General features: G+C 40.0%; 1 protein-coding gene and 1 long non-coding RNA gene across 3 annotated transcripts in view; one reads left to right on the forward strand and one right to left on the reverse strand.

Annotated features, from left to right (window-relative positions):
* Positions 1 to 19,930, reverse strand: part of CLNK (cytokine dependent hematopoietic cell linker) — a 60,576-nt gene that overhangs the window by 12,511 nt on the left and 28,135 nt on the right. The window contains exons 4-12 of one of the 2 annotated variants that reach the window (XM_087737533.1): positions 16,555 to 16,592; positions 13,943 to 14,105; positions 11,138 to 11,217; positions 10,787 to 10,832; positions 7,903 to 7,931; positions 7,539 to 7,558; positions 5,955 to 6,083; positions 2,912 to 2,939; positions 49 to 67 (exon numbers count right to left, since the gene is read on the reverse strand). In XM_087737533.1, the coding sequence (XP_087593659.1) occupies positions 49 to 67; positions 2,912 to 2,939; positions 5,955 to 6,083; positions 7,539 to 7,558; positions 7,903 to 7,931; positions 10,787 to 10,832; positions 11,138 to 11,217; positions 13,943 to 14,105; positions 16,555 to 16,592 (552 nt within the window). Of the gene's footprint in view, positions 1 to 48; positions 68 to 2,911; positions 2,940 to 5,954; positions 6,084 to 7,538; positions 7,559 to 7,902; positions 7,932 to 10,786; positions 10,833 to 11,137; positions 11,218 to 13,942; positions 14,106 to 16,554; positions 16,685 to 19,930 lie in introns of those variants that run through there. The other variant, XM_087737532.1, reaches the window with a different exon arrangement.
* On the forward strand, positions 6,590 to 18,755 carry LOC148051371 (uncharacterized). The gene is made up of 5 exons (XR_015700025.1): positions 6,590 to 6,697; positions 7,385 to 7,512; positions 10,818 to 11,038; positions 13,909 to 14,068; positions 18,224 to 18,755. It is a non-coding gene; the product is annotated as an uncharacterized LOC148051371 (long non-coding RNA).

The raw sequence follows: 19,930 nt of genomic DNA on the forward strand, positions 1-19,930 counted from the left end.
AATATGAAGGAAAGACAACAAATTAATACCATATTATTAAGTACTAACCTTGTTCTCTTCCAGGTGCCTATATAAAATGATAACATAGACAGTAAATATTTTTCTTTTGATTACCAACTTGAACTTACCCCAACAGACCCAACTATCTTTTCATTGTAAAACAATTTATGGACATTCAATCATTAATACTTGACCACTTTGTCAAAAGCTCAGGCTGAATGTTGATCTCAGTCCACTGACAACAACGAGAACCAAATTTTTAGGGGTATAAGTGAATGTATGGTTTATCACAATGATTACCATTTCATAATGACTATTGTGCATCAGTTTAACTTACAATATGGTTTTCCATCATTGATCTTGTATTAAATCAAGAGATTGATTTTGATTGACTGGAGATACACTATCCAAAGATCAAAATCAGTCATTTCTTTTCAGGCTTCTTAACTGACAGTACAATTATTTTTACCATCATGGCAGATACTTCGTTCAAAATCACTGTGTTATGAAATCATTATGTTACAAAGAAGTAAATGATAGACAGGTGTCTAGAGACCAGATTTTGACTCACAAACTTTCACTGTATTTCTGTATTATTTGATTCACACAGGAATAGTAATTATTTTTTTCCAATTTCACGAGGCTCCTCTTGACCCTTTCCTACAGCCTGTCTGGGTCCCAGTGAAGGGCAGTCCTGCTCTCAGACCTATTGACCTGCCGTTTGGTGTCTGAAACCCTGACAAGGGCATGCTCTGTCTCCTCCTCCAGGTCACACTGAAACTATTTATGTCTTTGGAACTATATGAATGGGAAGTGATCCAAATGAAATTTTATCTTTTCCATGTTATAAGATATACAATATTTCTCCTTAAGATGTAGCCAAACTAAGAGCCTGTAAGGAGCTGCAGTATTTGTGCAGCTGTACAGTGCCCAGCCAGAAATATTAATTACAGATGTAAGATATTTATTGTTCTTGGGAGCGTTTTCATATTTGGTTTGTAATGAGTCAGTATCTAGCATAAGACAAAGCTTTTTGTGTTAAAATATTGTCTTTCTTGCCAATATATAACTTTTTAGCATTAAATGTTAATTACAATATTGCAATCACACCATGTTTTGTAATGATCTTTCAAACTAAAAGAGTTTCTAGCCATGGAGGACTGAGGTTCTGGCACAGCCTCCCAGTCAGAACTGTGGAGAAAAACTCAAAGGATCTGAAAGTTAGAGGTGGACCAGCGTATAGATTTGTGCTACAGCCCATTGTGATAGGAAATGGCTGGATTTAACTAGTATAGAGATGCCTTTCTTTCCTCTGTTCTCTTATAATGAGATAAAAACCAATATAATAGAAACGTATTTAGTGCAGTAAATAGAACTTGTGGTGAGAAATAGAAAATGCCATAAATTATAACCTATCTTTGAATTTTACAAACATCCTTTAATGCTCTGCGTTGTTGTAGGGACTGTATCTCTTAATACATCTTATAGGAAACCACTTGTCATAACTAAACCCCTTTATTGCTAAACCCATTTCCTCTGCTTTACTTCATTGGCCCGAGTAGAAAGTGAAGGAACTTGTTTAAAACTTTTTACAGAAACTGGGATCTTAAAAAAAAACCAAAACCAAATGCAACCACTTTCCTTTACCAGGCTCTGTGTAAAGGTTACTGCTTTCTGCTTTATATATGCCTATAGGTGAATTCATAGCATTGCCTTTCAGCCGCTGCCCTCTGGCCGCAGCCAGCTGGTGCAGGGGTTGTCGGTGGGGGGCTGCAGGCGGCTGCGCTGGGAGGAGAAGTGGTCAGCCTGGGGGTGCGGGGAGGGAGGGAAGAGCCCTTTTGGTCTCTGTCAGACAGGGGAACTCGGAGCTGCTGCCTCAGCATCGTTGGCATTGAGAGCACGCACATCTCAGCGGTGCCTGGAGCCTAGAGCTGCCCTTGGTGGAGCTTTGCAGACCGGCTTTTAGGATGGTGGGTTGTAAGCTGGAGGATGGGGCCAGTGGGAGATGAACTGGGGGATGTAGTGGGGCTTACTGGCCTGCCCATGGCTCAGGAGGTTTGAGGACACAGCAGAGCGTGAGCTTTGGCAGGTGGGCTGCGCTGGACGGGGCTGCGCTGGGCTCGGAGGGCGGCGAGGACCATGCATTGCTGTGGCTGTGGTCCCCCCCTCGCTGGGGAGGGCGGCGAGGCGTTCAGCTGGGGCACGCCGTAGGACCATGCCGTAGGACCAGGCAGGCGCCTGAGCAGCAGTGTGGTGGCCCCCTCGCTTGCAGCTGGAGCTGTTTTGCAGGCAAAGGTGCCATTTGTCTGAGGTGATGGATTTTGCAGGACTTGAGAGGCCGTAGGGAAGGAGGGGTGGGGGGAGGAGAGGGGGAAGGAAACTGGGGGATGATAGGTGAGGTTCATCCTGGATATAAAATTAGTCAGTTTTTGATTTCTCTTCTTGAAAAGGATCACGTTATTTTTGAGGTAGCCTCATATTTACATCAGAGTAATACTATTATACTGCTCTATTAACCTTATCGTTTCAGTTTTCTGCTTTTAAAAATCTACATGGAATCTCTGTTTCTTTGAAAGAGAGCATCCCTCCTGCTGCTTACCGTTCGTAGGCATCCGCAGCATCTGGCAGTTACGAGGTACGCTTTTATGTGGATAGTTGGGGAAGGTAGCTTTACACCGTATGTATGTTTTTATTTCTGCAAGCAACTTCAGGAACTTACCTTACCGTTCACAGAGTAACAGTATTGAAAATGCTACACACATCAAAGATAGATACATTTATGACCTAAAGCTAATATGTTTCTTATAGTATTTTTACCTAATAGGTTAAAATACTGTTAAAAGAGAGGCAGTGCAGCCATGGAATACGTATGCTTTTTATGGTCATAATATATACAAAGATGATTACTTACTTCATTTAGTTCCTTAACAGATAGATGTCTGGAAAACAAAGAATTATATGCAAGATGTTTCATTATCATAAAATGAAAATCACTTTGAGTACTTAAGTACTTTGGTTACATCATCACTGAAAATTAACAGCCCTTGGCAAGGGAAGGATTTTATTACTGCTATAGAAATTAAGAGGCTGGTTATTTTTTTACATAAATTATTTGCAGGAAAAGGTTATGGACTTCCATAAAAAAGAATAGCATCCACTGAATTCATTATGGTAAATGAGAAAAGCCTTTGTTAAGGATTTATTCTGGGAGGAGGGGAGAAGAGATATGAATGATTATCAGCTTTCTGCACTACTTTTCATCTCACACCAAAATGTCTTATTACAAACTTTAAAGACAGCTATAAATGGAGGTAAATTCCTTGAAGAGTTTCAAAAGAGAAACATTCACAGAGGCAGAATGGAAAGTGTAGAGGAAAGGAGGTGCAAACCAGGAAAAGAGAAATGGAGGATGCTCCTCATGGTCCTGATTCAAGTAGGTGTTTAAGTATTTTTCTGCCTTCTCCTGATATACTTCATCAACAGGAATATCTTCCTTTCCTGAAAAGGATCATTAGAAAATATTCTTCCCCAAAAAGGACAATGTATTGAGTCTGACATATTTCGTTAGATGTCCTGGGTTTGATGAACACTCATGCTTTTTAGCAGCTTGTATCTCATAATAAAAGACCTGATTTTAGAAGTTACTCAGCAGCATAAGGTGTGGATAGGCATCTCATAGTTTTTTGAAGGCTCCAGGATTTAGTCCCTGCTTAGCTTACCTCCTGGACTGAGATAATACGACAGTGAGTTATTTTGCTAAATCAGTCAGAGAGAATGCAAGAGGAAGACATGGTATAGAAAACCCTGGGAGCTACTTTTCAACACTTGTGCAGCGAGAAGGGCTGTGCTGAAAACATGCACATGGAGGGTTAAAGAGGCAAGACATTTGGGAATGATGTGTTAGGGAAAAGTTTCAGGAAGGCTAAGACAAAGGAGAGGAACTGTTTTGGGTTTGGATAGTTGCTTTTGTGTTAGCTTCTGCAATTTGTTAGCTTGGTCTTCAAGGTCATTATTTGACAGGAGAAAGCCTATATTTAAGATATTGGGTGCATGGTAAAGTTAAGCGATAATAAATGTGTGCTTGCTGGGCTGGCCTCCACCATGAGGGAACATGCCACTCATATGGCCTGCTTACCGAAGGCATGTAAAAGTTTAAATCTCACCAAAGCTGCTAAGATACATTCCAGGATCCTGCACATGCTTATGTTTTTTATGAGGCTATTTATAGAGTGTGTAAATAATGATGTGTTTAATTTTCTAAGTCTTCCAAATCTTGTTGGAAAACAGGACTTGCACTGCTAAATCACATCTGCGGTTTGACAGCTTTGCTTACAGTCTAGCAGATAACGGCTGTTGCGCCGTACTCCTCCACACTGCAGCTCATACGTATGTTTTCTCCTTACGAAGCTGTGACTGGACTGAAGATGAGTGAGAAATATTTTGAGTGGAGTGTTTGTGTGGGAAATTTGTGAAGTGCCTTCCCCAGATCATGTGTGGTCTTAGTCTCTTACTCATGTGATTAAAAAAAAATCTAGTACAATTAAAAAAACCTCAACCTATAAGAAATATTTTGGTATCTATAACTGCAGCATGGAGTTTGGTGGTTATGATTTTTGCTCCTGCCTTTTAATTCTAGCATAAGAAATGACATGTATTTATATTACAGATTTTGGCTTTATAATAGGACCTTACAAATCCAAGTGCTTTGCATACTGATGTCTGCTGGCAACCACGGCTTGTAACAGTTCTCACAGAGCTTTCAATGTATGTGCTGCCCTACCGAGGGAGGGGGTCAGTCCGGGGATTTGGAACTTTGCAGCTATAGGTCAGGTCACGCATCTGAATATGAAGCTACTTCGTATTAATAAAATCTCTTAACAACCAACAGCTTTTGGAACCTAATCCATGAAAGAATTTAAGCACCATTCAGGAAAAAAACCCCCATACTTAGAGCTTGCTCCTTAAGTATATACTTAACTTTAAGCAGAAGATTACTTCATAGATTTGTTAGCTTTTTTTCCCCCCATGGGATTTGTAGTGGCCTTTGTAAAATGAAGCAAAATTTTATCCTGATGAACTGAGATTGAAACTATTTACAGAAGGATGGACAGGATTGACACAGCTCAGTTGTGCCCAAACTTCTGGCTGCAATAGGTTTTTGTTGAGAGGCATTTGAGCTCTGTGGCCCCTGGATGTTCCCAGCATGTGTCCACCACCATCCCCATTTATTAATGTCCATTTTGGTCACACAGCAAGAGCGCATACGCATCTGGTTACATGGCAGCGTGTGTTACATGAAAAAAGCAGCCAGACTCATAACCTGACACATACATTTGCTTGGTCATACAGCTGGACACAAGCGGTTGGTGTTTCAGGACTCAGTGCCCATCCACACTGCCATGTCAGGATGCTGAACCAACATGGGTGTTTGTGTGATGGAGGAGGGCAAGACGGAAAGGGCAAGAAGTGACTCATAGTCTGGATTCATTGGTCTCATGGGCTGGAGCAAGACTTCTGGCTACAGATTAGTCATTTCTTTTGCTGAATGTAACGTCCCTGGGATGTGGAGTGCGTTTCTCTGTCGCTGGTGCGGTCAGTGTATTTCCCCATCACTTGGTTCACCAACTGTGCTAAGCAAGTGCAATTGTTTCTACTTAGAAGTGGTTGCAAAACCTCTAAATGTTAGTAAGAAAAAGTAGGACAAACCTTAAACAAAGTGTTCATGAGAGTTCCACCTACTTTCCCACTCCTTTACCATTATTTTGGCAGTTTTTTCTTTAAAAAATGCTAGTGTCACATTACGCTAAATACTTCTCTCAATTATTCACAGCTGTCTAAAGAATAACTGGTTTTTCTTAAGTAAAAGCAGAGGTGCGATGGAGGTAGAGGCTCATGGTTTGACCGGGGAGAGTGTTTTGATTCTCAGGGATTGAGGATGAGGAATGCACTTGTACCTTGTGGCTTTTGCTGATATTGGAAAGGTATGAGCTTGGCTGAGCGTTTTCCTTGTGTGAAAGAACTGGCTGCTTATCTTCGGCTCTGGAGGAAGCGGCTGATACTGCTTTGGCAGCGTCTTCAGAGGCCTGGAGAAGTCAAAGGAGAATTTGAAGAACTATTAGGGCATAAAGGAGGCGGAGGGACTGTGTTGTAAGTGCAAGCTCAAGAAGTAAAACACTGGAATTTTCCAAGAGCATTTCAATGTATTTGTGCCGAGCTTAGCTCAGGTCCAGGAGCTTCTTGGGGCCCTTCAATAGCAATAGTAATTTTGGATAATATTCTACATTTGCAAGTCATTACTGTGCTGTGTTACGTGCCACTTAACACTGCTTTTGTGCACCTCATCAGTATGTGCCAAGTACAGCTCTCCAGTGTTGATATCTCGGGGTGGATATGGCTGTGTATAAGGCCCAGCCAGGGAACACACTGCAGTTCAGACACATGGGAAAAAATGCTCTTCATCCCAGAAAACTCACAGCTAAGACATGCCCGGTGTTTTCTGGCAGACGTGGGCATGCTCTGCCCCTGCTGGGAGACCAGCCAGTCACAGCCCAGCTCCAACTGGGAGCTGTAGCGCAGAGAGCCTGAGTGAGTAAAAGCGGAGGTGCATCTGTCCTGCGCTGCAGACCTGCCCTTCAGCGGTGGGCTCCTGGGGAGGGAGCCTCGTGCGTTTGCACGGCACAGACCAAAATGAAGTCAGGTGAGAGAATTAAGAACCATTCTGGTCACCATAATGCAAATAGAAACAAATAGTGAAATATTGCGGAGTAATGAAACGAGAGTGTTATTTCTGCGCTTTTACAGTTTTGAATTTGTGAAGCTACGCTGTCCTTTTATGATCTTATTTCATATTTTAACTTAAAGAATAACCTGCATATGTCTGTAATGCGAATCATATTTTAAACTTGTTTACAGCTTTTATGGCAGTCAGTACAGGCACTGAGGAATAAGCTTGTCAGTCCTGGATGACCTTTTGGAAGGATGTCTTAATTGTAGCAGTTATTATTAAAGCGATTAATTATTTGTTTGTGGGCATACAATAGAAAAATATATTTGTGGAATACAGCTTGGTCCATTTTTTATGGGAGTAAGTGGCAATATTCCAGGTGATTTCTACGGACATGATTTAGACTTGTACCAAAACAAGGCAGAAGGATTTAAGAGGCAATGAAGTCAATATTATCATGGTGAACAGAGCCTATGGCACCAATACAAATCAATGGAAGATTTTTTTCCTAACAATTTATATCTGGGTTGAACCAGATTCAAGATTTCTAGGCTTTTGACTTGGTTGTAGGCTCAGCCAAGTTGATTTTAAAGATGCAGGCCTGAGCTCCAGCTGTCAACACTTACGGCTCATGTTTTGTTCTCCCTAATTTCATTTCAGAAGCTAAAAAAGTCCAAACAGAGCCAGGTAGTAAAAGGATGCTGGCTCACTTCTAGTCATCTTGTTACCATGAGCGGTACAGATGGATGTGAGCGTTCATGAGCACCGAGTTCCCTGCGGAACCGCAGGTAGGCAATCTCTTAAGTGACCTTACCGTGGGGGAGGCACAGGGTTCTGGAAAAGAGAGGAAACAAAAAATCTGTGTAAGCTTTTTTCCTTGTTTTACTAAGAGAAATGTAAAGAGTTTAGATTAAGCAGACATGCCTGTGTCAACAGTCAAAGTGTTTATGTACTCTACAGCACATAACATCATACTTTAATATGCCGTTTTAAAATCACTGAGGGGTGAAAGACATCTACATAAACCATGAATGCAAATAAGTGAGATAATATAGTACTGCAGATATGAGTTCTCTTATCCTTTAGTTAGTGCTAGCAAAATTGCACCCTGCTTTTAAAAATATATTCAATGGCAAAATGACCTGTGAAAATTTTAATTGATGAAAGATTCTGCTTACCTGGGGTCCATGTATTTTCACTCTTTCTCCTAAAGATAATTATTAATAATTGTTAATAGAGTGCTGTCCATATAATTCACAAATAAAGTTATAGCTTTATTCTGGTGGTGGTGTTATTATTGGCAGTCCAGCCCCATCCTTCCCCCTCCCGGCTCTACCTCCAGAACTCAGCTCCAAGGTCATGATGCTGTCCCCACAGCATTCATCCTACCCGTCACATCTCTGTCTCCATAACTTTTCCTGCTATCAAATGGGAAGCATTAATTTCTGTGAAGGTAGGGCTGGGAGCTTCAGCGGTTCAGTAGGAGGTTGTTAAGTGTGGGAACAAAGGCAAGTCACAGCCTAGACCTGAGTCGGAGGTCACTGAAGCCGGGACTGAGTGTGCGTTTTCGCCATTTAGCTGTTCTGCACATGAGGCCACTGGGCTCGGAATGGGGCTTATTGCACGTGGCGTGGATTTTGTTTGATCTGTGCTTTATTTAGCCTTTTTTAAGGATGGATTTGCGGATGGATTCAGATGCAATTTGTAACTCATTCTCAACCATTTGTGCTTCTCTCCATAAAAAACACAAGACTAAGCGTACTTAGAAAATTATGGTGAGCATAGAAGGGTTAAGAATCTTTTTAGTATCACTCACAAACATTCATTTCATAAGAGACATAACTAGGAATTAGTTAAAGTAGGAAAAAACAAGAATTTTTGTTTTTTTCAGCATAAAATATAAAATAAAGGAAATAAACATCATCATGATACTTGATAAAACAGAGTGAACTTTGGTTTTACCTCTGGCTTTCAGAATGAAACATCTGAGGGTGATATTTATTTAGGTATTGTAAATTTAAATGTTGTTCAGAGACTTTATATATATGCTTATTAAGTTGTTTGGGATGCATTTTTTTGTCTGTTTTGATTTTTGTATAGAAATTTATAGAAATCTTGAAAAGCAATGAAAGTAAATGTATTTTTTTTTTGTTTTCAAATTTACCAAAATATGACTGATTATTTAAATGAACATAGGACATCTTACTAATGAAAAAACCTATCTTACTCTATTTGCATTAGATGTTGATTTTGAAAATATTTTCCTAAGTTCTACATAATGAAATCCTAACTAATGCAAAAAGAAATGCAATATATCTTAAGTTCTCCTTCAAGTAAACGATAACAAATTGCTCTGAATAAAATAATGGTACCTTAAATGTTTAAAAATTCTAGAAAATAACTGTTGACAAGAGTTCTTCTGTGCTGCTCATGCCATCTTGTGGCAAAGCCACTTAATAGCACTGGGCATGAAAATAAATGTTAAGGTACATTTAATAACAGTGTAGTAGTTATCTAAAAAATAATAGAGTCTTCTATAAGCACTATTAGCTCAGGATGTACTAAAATATGCATAAGCTGCATTCTCAAACTGCAGAGGTTACTTGCCTGCACTGACTTTGGTTCGTCTTTCTTAATGTCAGCACAGATCTCATGGAGGCAGACAAACATGTAAATCCAACCTGCTAAATCCTGGTGGAATTTGAAGCTTTATCTAAGCTGGCAAACCGTTAGTGGGACCTTTCCTACTGATTTCTGCAGATTTTGAAGCTGGCTTACTCGAATTTCCCTCAATTCATCTTTTTTACAAGCTACATCAGGATTTGCTCACAAAAGTCAGTCTAACCTTTCATTTTGCAAGCTTATAGTGCTTACTTTCTCATAATCTGCAGGAATTATTTGGCTCTATGATGTTTTGTCTTATAGTATGAACTAAAAGGAAAAAATAAACAAATTCTGTTTGGCATGGAATTCTTTGTGTTATTTTCTGGTTGATCAAATATAATACTTACTCTGAAAATCAGCTGTTACAGCAAACATAGAAAGGATCATATTTTCCCAGCTTGGCAATTGCATTCTTTTTGACCATATTTAGCATATAGTTCAGAGAGTTGAAAATGATAAGAGAAAAAATATCATTCCCTTTCAAGGTTAATCAGATATTTAATCCTTCAGTAGTTGACTTCATGAGATATTGCTACATCTAAAGTATATGAAATATATAGAAAAGTATATAGAAACCTACTTTAAAAATAATCTTATGATTGAATAAAACCATAAATTAAGGGATTTAATAGTTGGACACCTCATTAGGTTCTTGAAGAATAAGATAGCAGTCTGTCTCCAATTTCACCACAAGAAACAAAACAGAACAACAAAAAAATTAAAGGTACATTGGTGACTCAAAATTATAGGATTTTGAAGCAAATTTACAGTTAATGGTAAAGCAGTGGAGAAAAAAATATATGCTAGGCGAGATACCGTATAATTAGCATGTTCTTAGTAGGAGAACATTGTCAGATAGCTTTTGTAAATAGTTACCCTAGGATGTAAATCCTTAGTAGGAATTGCTATAGTTGATATTACTATTTAAAAATAGTTTTTAGATTATGCTTTACAATATATTCGTACAAAATACCTGAGAAGGATAGGGAGCCAAAAAGCAAGAGAGCATGAGAAGAAGTAAAGCATAGCAGGGATCTTGCAGCTCTTTGGTGGAACAGTTCAGGAGACACAGGTTTCCCCCTGCCCTTATGTCCTTGTAATTGTAGGGAAAAGGAAAACCTGATTTTTAAATTGAATGGCTTTCCCCCACCCCACCCTTGAGAAACAGAGAACTCATGAGATAAAATACATCTCCTTTTGCAAAAAAAATTACTTTGATGTTAGATAGTTGAAACGGTATTGCAAATTTTGTGGTATGATTATTTTGTAAAGTGGCTGCTGTTCTGAAAACCACGTCTTTTCTGTCATCTGCAGTCTCTACTTATGTACAAAAGCTAAATATAGAAGCAACAATTTCTATTTTTGATTGCAGAAATGGGTAGATTTTTTTTATCATACCTCTAACACTTGGCACGCTTCTCCCCTCCAGAACGGGCGTGTGTTTCTGTTAATAAAACAAAATAAAGATGTGATGTTCATCATCATCCTTGAAAATATGGCTAGTAGAAACGGCACTGCTCCTGAGAGGGATGCCTCTAACACTTAGTAGATCCCCGGCCGCCAGCAAGTGAAAGCAAGTGGCGAGGACGTTGGTGCAAAGTGAAACAGGAACGGCTCACAGGAACTTGTGCGACCTTGTACAATCAAAGGGTATGTGGCTAAGACTTTAAGTAGACTGCATTTAACTTTAAATGATATTACGGAAAAGGGGAAATCTGTTTGTGAATAGGGTTTAAGATCTTTACTTACAGCTGAGTATTGAGGGGGCTGAGATGTGTGCTGGCTGTTCACTGGGGAAGTGGTACCTGAAGGCCTTAAACAACGTTTATCTGTAAAAGAGGAAGAAAAAGCAAGCCTGAGTAATTAAGTAACACTATGCTTTAAGAAGAAGAGGTTTTAATGTTCAAAATATGTTTTTCAGGTCAGATCTTACCATTTTTATAGCATTTTAATTTTTTCCTTTTCAGAACTTAACCGTTATTTTAGTAGCTCTATTGAGGACACAAGCATGACCTTGGTAATAGCTTCATGGTTAACCTTCTCACCGTGGTTAAAAAACAAAGCCGTCATAAGGTGGTACACAGTTACAGCAGACACTTGACCTAAACTGTGAACAGATTACTGAATTTATTTTTCATTTGAACCTTTGTTCTTGGCAACGCCGTTGTGTTGTTCTGGTTTTGCGAGAGGTGTGGCGGGGGGTTACTCTCTAGAGAGCTTTTTAATTTTTACTTTAGCTTTTAATAAATACTGCACCCCTGGCCATCTAAAAGAAATTCACAGGTTGTATACTAGCATGTGTTTCTGAGTCGTTAATTTTATATCTCAAGGACATTGTTATTTGTTTAGGAAAGATGTCAAAATGGGATGTTAGCACTGAGTTTTGCCTTTCTGAAATACATTCTCAGACCTTTCCTCACTCTTGTATTATGCCACATTATAGTTACTGGGCATAACATGCTTTGGTGGGTTGACCCTGGCTGGACACCAGGTGCCCATCAAAGCTGCTCTATCCCTCCCCTCCTCAGCTGAACAGGGGAGAGAAAATATAACAAAAGGCTCATGGGTTGAGATAAGGACAGGGAGAGATCGTTCACCAATTACCACCATGGGCAAAACAGACTTGACTTGGGGAAATCAGTTTAATTTATTACCAATCAAGTCAGAGTAGGATAATGAGAAATAAAATGAAATCTTAAAACCACCTTCCCCCCACACATCCCTTCTTCCCAGGCTTAACTTCACTCCTGATTTTTTTCTACCTCCTCCCTGCCAGCGGCGCAGGAGGTCAGGGAATGGCGGTTGCGGGTAGTTCATCACACACTGTCTCTGCCGCTCCTTCCTCCTCAGGGGGAGGACCCTTCCATGGGGTGCAGTCCTTCAGGAACAGACTGCTCCAGCAGTCACAAGTCCTGCCAGCAAACCTGCTCCAGCCTGGGCTCCTCTCTCCATGGGACCACAGGTCCTGCCAGGACCCTGCTCCAGCATGGGCTTCCCATGGGGTCACAGCCTCCTTCAGGCATCCACCTGCTCCGGTGTGGGGTCTTCCATGGGCTGCAGGTGGATCTCTGCTCCAGTGTTAACCTCCATGGGCTGCAGGGGGACAGCCTGCCTCACCATGGTCTTCACCACGGGCTGCAGGGGAATCTCTGCTCTGGCACCTGGAGCACCTCCTTCCTCACTGACCTTGGTGTCTGCAGGGTTGGTCCTCTCACATATTCTCACTCCTCTCTCCAGCTGCAGTTGTGCAGGTTTTTTTTTTTTCCCCTTCTTAAATACCTTATCCTAGAGGCGCTACCACTGCCACTGATGGTCTCGGCCTTCGCCAGCGGCGGGTCTGTCGTGGAGCTGGCTGGCATTGGCTCTGTCGGACATGGGGGAAACTTCTAGCAGCTTCTCACCGAAGCCATCCCTGTAGCCCCCTCGCTACCAAAACCTTGCCACACAAACCCAATACACACAGAAGCAAAAAGCAGCTTTTTGTTTAATGTGTCTCTCTGAAGTCACAAAACAAAAATGGTGTCTTTTTGGCATTTCAGGAGTCTTACATAAAAGTCTTTACTACTAACCAAGATAAAAACAGTATTTAGAATTTACTTCAGATTTCCAAATAAAATGCACAAATGAGTCTTTGGAACATAATGTAGAATATCTGGATATTCAGACTGATTGTGATCTGCTGATAAATTTTATCACATTAAAAGCCATCTATTTGTTTAGACATCAAACCAACTCCCACAAAAATAATCAGAAAAGTCTTTGCTGACTTTGACGTGAATTGGAGCAAGCTTTCATACATATATTGATGCTGTATTTTCAGATGTTTTTGGTTTCTGGTTTCCATTCTTCCTTGCTTAGGATTTCCTCCCAGTTTTTTAATGATTTAAAAGCTCCACAGAGTGTTTATAATGGCTTTGATCAATGGATAGCTAGGATGATATTTCACTTCTGTAAACGGGTTATTAATTGGCTATGTATGTTTGGGCATTAAACATGACTTAGAATGGCTTTAGTAAACCAAAACTTGATAAATGCAGCTATCTTGCAAGGTTAAGAATGCCTGAGAAATACACTCAAAGTAATTGGTTATTACTGCTATTGAAAGCAGCAGAGAATGCCTTTAAAAAGAATACGACATTTCTTCATCTGCCAATTATTGTCTAGAGGCAAGTTTCATGTGTTCTTTAATATGTTTTTCATCTTAGAGGTTTCTAGGTTTAAATAGCAGTGGGCTTTTCTGAAACGGTTGTGGGTTTGACCAGTCAGTTTTTTGCACATTCCAGGTCAAATGGAGTCATAGAATTTCTTCCATGAAGTAATATTGAAATTACAAAAGCAGCATGTAATTATTAATTTAATATAATTAATGGAAATAAGGGTAACTGTTGAATATGAAGAGGCAGACAAAGCTCCTCTCTTGTTCCTGCCCACCAGTGTTTCATTTTTCAGTTCAGCCATTTCATTTTAAAAAATATCCAGTCTGAAAACCCCAAGTCTGTACTGTTCCTATTTACCTCTAGGTTTGGCTCACTTTCCACAGACAGCAAAAGTTACCTGCATATTCAGATTCTTGTAGAGGTTTGGCAGGAAGGATTCTCAAAGCACGGATGGCCTCCAGAGTGGAAGATCTTACAGTCTCATAATCACCTTCTTCCTCCTCAGATACCTTGGAGGACGATTGTAAGTCACTCTTGCCCTTCATTGTCAAATCTTTGTTCTGGATAGAAGAAAAGATACACAGATAATACAAATAAATTTAAGTTCAAGATTAATTTCAGATTTGGAAATATTTGATTACCAGAACCAGACATTTTGGTGCACAGGAAATTTTCTGATGGAAATTGAAGGGTTGGAAAGTAGTTGAGCGAGGGTTTTGAGGATCTAAATTTTTTATTTAGATCCATAGAATAGCTATTTGGGAGACAGTTTAGGTCTCTCTCTGAATTTGGCCTGTCACCACTCTTGAAAATATAATGAGTGTGTTTAATGTTGTGATCATTGCAGACATTTGAAACTGTGCCTTTCATTATAATGTTATCCTTGTGGTATTTGTATTGTACTGACTGTTTACATATGTTACTTGTATTAACTAGCTCATCACAAATGTCATGCTTAAAAATAAAAACATGCACTGTTTTTGAGAATTTGTGCTAGCAAATGTGCAGTCCAAGTGAACACGATAGCAAGTATATATTGAACAGTGGAGTCCACAGAAGTGCGGTGCTGCGAGTGACTCAGGATATCTCTGGATGTGTCCATACACTTGCACTATGGTTGTTCAAGATTATTTTCTGGAGTCCTGCTCCACCCTTCATACTCAGTGTTCACACCCTGGAACATAATGGCTGGCTTCCTTCAGGAGCATGCACGAACAGCACAGAGCTGAGATTACTGCCGAGTCACCTCAGCTGAGGGCAGCCAGTCTTTGTAAGTCATATTTTGCTACCAGAGACAGTGTAGGTGCATCCACGCACTGGGATCTTCCCTGATGTTTGTTTTAATCTCTTCTTGAACTCACTAGTAATGGGGAATCAATAGCTTCCTGAGGTCTCTTCTTCCCCTAGTTAACTGTCCTTTCGGTTCACGCTTTTTCTCTTGAGTGCTACAAATGAAACCAATTTGTTTTACCCTCCAAAGAAACTAAAAAAATTGATTACTATCCACTTTATTTCAATTTTTATTATGCTTAATGCCTATAATTATATTTCTTTTTAGTCTTCTCACTAAGCAAGTACAATTCTTTAAAGCTTTCCCAAGTTGTCAACCAACTTAAAAGAGTTTGAACCTCATATCCCCAGTGTTACTTGCCTGTGAACTCTCTCCAGGTTGTATACATCTTTATTACAACATCAAGCAGACCTCCAAGAAGTGTTCTTGACAGTACATTTCAGGATGAGATATGCCTTTTTATAACAGTACATAAAAAAAAATACCACCGTACCCTAGACAGACCCTTGGAGGATACCTGGGTTTGCAGGCTCTTCTGCTGCGTAACTCTCTCCAGTTCAGTAGCAGACTACTGTCAACTAGGCTGAGGGTGGGTATTTTTTCAATCAATTGTGCAAACACTTCACACATTTTCATCTAGACCAGGTTTCCAGGTTTCTACTTGTAAGACTGTCTTCTGGGAAATGTCAAAGACCTAACAAAAATCAAGATATATCACATCTACTGTTTTTTTTCTCCCCATTATGGTCATATTTCTGCTGAGAAGGAAATTACTTTGGTTTGAGGAGCTGATGACATGTTCTTCATGTTCACATTAGCAATTTTTTACATAATCAGACTTACGATTTCCAAAAGATGCTTCCAGACTGACTTTGTTTAATAATCTCTCCAGGTATCCAATGAACCCTCAGGATTTGCTTTCTTTCTTGTAAGAAATTGAGGTTACCACTTTTCCATTGCTTTAGGAACTCAGGACTCCTTGGAGACTTCCCAAAGATAATCAATTAATGTCTCAGAAATTGCTTCAAATACTTCCTTAAGTGCTTTAGCATAAGTAAATATTCTTCTGGCTGTTCTTTCCCTGTTCCACTCTGCGCTATTACTGCCTTCTAGTTGGTGTTAATCCCATATAGCGTCTGATTGTAATTAACCTTCCTATGAAATCTGAAGCAGCCAAAGTATTGATTGCATCAACCTTCTTTAGTCATCCTTTACTTGTTCAACTTGCTTATTAAGCAATAGATCTATGCTTTCTTTTCATCTTTCTCTGACTTGTAAGGTATTTGCAGTCTTTTCTTATATGCCTGAACTGAAACTCAGCTTTCAGATACAAATGGGAAGACATTGAAATGTGTACTGTTTGTTAGCTTTTCAGCTTTCATTTGCAGTGGTTACATATTAAACCTTGAGGTTTGTGACTTACATAGTTGTTCAGCTTGAATCCTGTTATTTTTCACCTGATCTTATGATAAAGGTTTATTTTAGATTCAGACCATAAATGCAGAATTGACTAGTGAGTGAGTCACTTCTCTAATCTAGCTCTCACTAAAACAAAGTAAAAGTTCTCATACATACTTCAAAATTCTCATGCTTTATTTTGCTTTAACAAACAGTGAGGATTACATTTTCTGTTACCAGCGTTATAGCCCAGACAACATCAACACACATCAGGAAGTGAAAGAAAAGTAAAATTTTAGGAAGAACAGTGTGGTACTTACATAATAATAGGTATTAGCAGGCATAGTTCTTCTGTTTTCTGTATGAAATGGAGAAAAAATGTCAGCAGGTGTCATTCTGTAGAAAATTATACAATAACTTACATAAAGGAATAAAAATCTTCCAACTGCACAGTATTTTACAGATACTAAAACAAAGGAGATGAAGCAAATCCACCCATGAGTTTGTTGGCCTATGCAGTGTGTGAGGAAGTGGCTGTGTGGAAATGGGATTCGCAACCACTAGCACGGCTAAGTCCGCCCACAGAATGTACCCAGAGCAGTACGTGCTTGAACTCCTCTCTTGCTCTACTGCGTTTTGCTGCTTGGTGCAGAACTGTGAGGGCTCACCCTGGTGAGCCTGAGGGTCCTGGTCTGGAGATCCCTCTTCTGAATAGAAACATATCTTGTTCCTTTAGTGGCAGAAGAAGATCTGACCTCCTGCTTTCACGACTGAACTGGAAAATGACTTGTGCTGATGCCTTTTCTGTAGTAGCACAACACTTGCCCAGGAAATTGGAGTCCTGGTTTCAGCTTGAGAAGCTCCAAATTCACATTTCCCAAACCCGAGACCACTCCAACTACCAGGCTATAAACTATTCTAGGTAGTGGCTGTCTGCCCGCCCATGGAAGTTATCTCATGGTATAGCCAGAAGAGCATGAGTTACAGGGCCAAAGAGCTGGGGAACAGGAGAGTGAGTTCACTTGAGAAGAGACTCCCAAGTTCTGCCCTTAACCTGATTTACACATTTAATCCAGTGACTGTTTAATGCTAAATGGCCACGGTATGTCCTTGCCCAGTACATGCTCTTGTTCTGGACTGTTGAAGCAATCCTTGCTTTGGCCACCTGTAGCCTCACACATCTTGCATCTGTGGCTACCTAATAGCCTGATTTCAAAAGCAGAGCATGAAACTCCTTCTATTAAGCCTAACCTATAACATATAATTACACCATGCTCTAATACTTAGGAGGAAGGGAGAATGTGGACTGAAACCTTTTTATGCCAAGGAGAGAGTTAAAACCAGACCCACTTCTTGCCCAGGTGTTGTAGCCTGTGCAAGTGTGTGAAAGACAGGCAGCATCCCACAACCCTCCCTTCCAGCTATGTTTTGAAAGAGGCCAGTCTTTATCTAAACAGCCTCTTTACATTTGTCACTATTGTTCTTTTAAGGTCTGAATACTGCATGAGCCTGGTATTGCAGAGTTTTGTATACCCCAGCAGATGGCATTGAATGTTCATTTATTCAATATACGTAGTACAGAGGGTCATTCATGGGGGGGAGGAAGAGTTATTCATGCAAACTAGTCATCCGATTTTCTGTTTAGTTATGCTGGTGCAAATCAGAAGTAAGCCCCGTTAAATCAATGACATTGCCGAGGAAACTGATGCAGACAAGGATAATTGGGTGGTACCAATATAATAACAAAAAAAGGCAGTCAGTGTCTTGAATTGTAGCCTTTTTACTTCTGTTAACAAAAAAATGGTTATTCTATCCTCAACAGTAAGAAATGAATAACAGTGGTAAATATCAAAGCTATTAGCCATGCATTTCATGGCTTAATGCTAAAAGGGGACTGTTTGACACTAGTCTTTGGGGTGATTTATTGCTACCCAACATCAGTTTACAATTTGATGTCCAGGTTAATTTATAATCTATTCTGTTATGCAGGGATCACCAGAGTTTGGAGGAACTCCAGCCCTCCCTCTCCTTTTCTTCTAACACCTCCTTTGCACAGCACCAGTGAAGGGAGAGGCAGTGTTGCTGCTCTCCTGCGAGCATCCCCTTTACATAACGGGAATGCCCAAATATTTGCTCTGTGCCAGCTGAGGAGTGCAAACCAGCTAGAAACCGCTCCTCCTGTTATTTAAGGATGACATTTTGGTAGAGAAGATGAATATTTCATTCTGTCAGCTACGCTGAACATATCGGGCTTTCGGAATGAGAAGTGCTGCGTGCCATCCAGGTGGTGGAAGACTGTCGAAGAGGCTCACTGTTTGGAGGGAGACTATTTCTGCTATTTACTATATATATCACCCTGGAACATCCAATTTCCTGGCTTCTGGTGCACTGGCTGTTGTACAGGGGTGAAAGAGGACAGAATCTTTGTGCCAGGTAGTTGCAATCAGCTGGACTTTCTGACATCAATATTTTTTCACTGCAAGCTAAAGACCTACAGCTGCAGGAGTCAGAGTCTTCTCAAGCTACAGGGACTGATTGTATTTTATTCAGTCTGAAAATTTTTTGTTGCTTTGTTACATCCTCTGTGAAATTAATAAATGGAGTATATCAGTTATAAGAGTAGTAAGGTGTTATATTTCTATAGTAAATGCGTGGGTGTGTTTCTGCCAGTTGACAGAGAATGCCTGATGTCAAAGGACAAAAGGGAAGAAATTAATTTCTCTTTAATTTGCAAGGGAAGAAAATTGTGTGCATCTTGTGGCAACCTTGCCTGCTTTTCATAGTGACCTGTCTGTTCAAAAGGGTGACAGGTTAGCAATTTGTATGTGAAAACCCAATGTCAGAAACGTAGCCCTTCTTTAAATGAGAAAGCAGAAGGTGAATCTGTTCCCATTGACTTCTGTGAGTCTATGAATGCACAGTGATTTTTCAGTCGCTGTTTGTGGTGTTTTGGCCAGTGACAGAAAGCGATAAAGTATTGTGGGTTGTATTTTAATAAACCTTGTGATCCTGACAGGGTATCTCCTAATCAATAGGAAAAAATGAGGCTGGAAATGCTGCAAGGAAGAACCTGCACAGGAGTTTTCAGTCATGTTTTTTCTGTCTGGTCCAAAAGTACGGTGTAAAAACTTGTCCTGTTAAGTATATTGGCATCTTCCTCTAGCCTCTAGAGGGGTGAGGCAAGACAAGTAGGAGCTTCCTGAATTGCATAGGTTTAATTCCAAGACCAATCAAAAGACTAGGCAGGCTTCGCTTCAGAGACTATGAAAAAGGCATGTGAATAAATGCCAGTTATGGTGAGCTTTTGTGATATGGCCAGCTATCCGCAGAGAATAAAAGACTTGCAATAAGATGATAGACTGCTGCGTTTTATTTTTCCAGAACTGCTTCTTCCAGCCCTAAATCTAAATCTTCTGTATTATACTGATATCGAATGCATTTAAGCAAACTTCACATAGCACAATAAACATATGGTATACCAAATAAATGTATCTGGCTAGTTGTGCCCCTATGTAGTTAGATAATTTTATATGCTTTGCATTAAATGCCTCTTAGCTCAGCTACAGTTGTGAAATGCGGTATCATTTTCCACTGACTTAAGTAGGAGCAGTGTTTTACTTAGGAAATCAATGTGATTTAAACACATTCTTACCACTGACCATAATCTGTCATGGAATCAGATTTAGAGATCCTGTG

The sequence above is a fragment of the Nipponia nippon genome, unplaced genomic scaffold, assembly GCF_047370975.1.
Source record: "Nipponia nippon isolate SJK-2023a ecotype South Korea unplaced genomic scaffold, ASM4737097v1 scaffold_6, whole genome shotgun sequence".
Lineage (NCBI taxonomy): Eukaryota > Metazoa > Chordata > Aves > Pelecaniformes > Threskiornithidae > Nipponia > Nipponia nippon.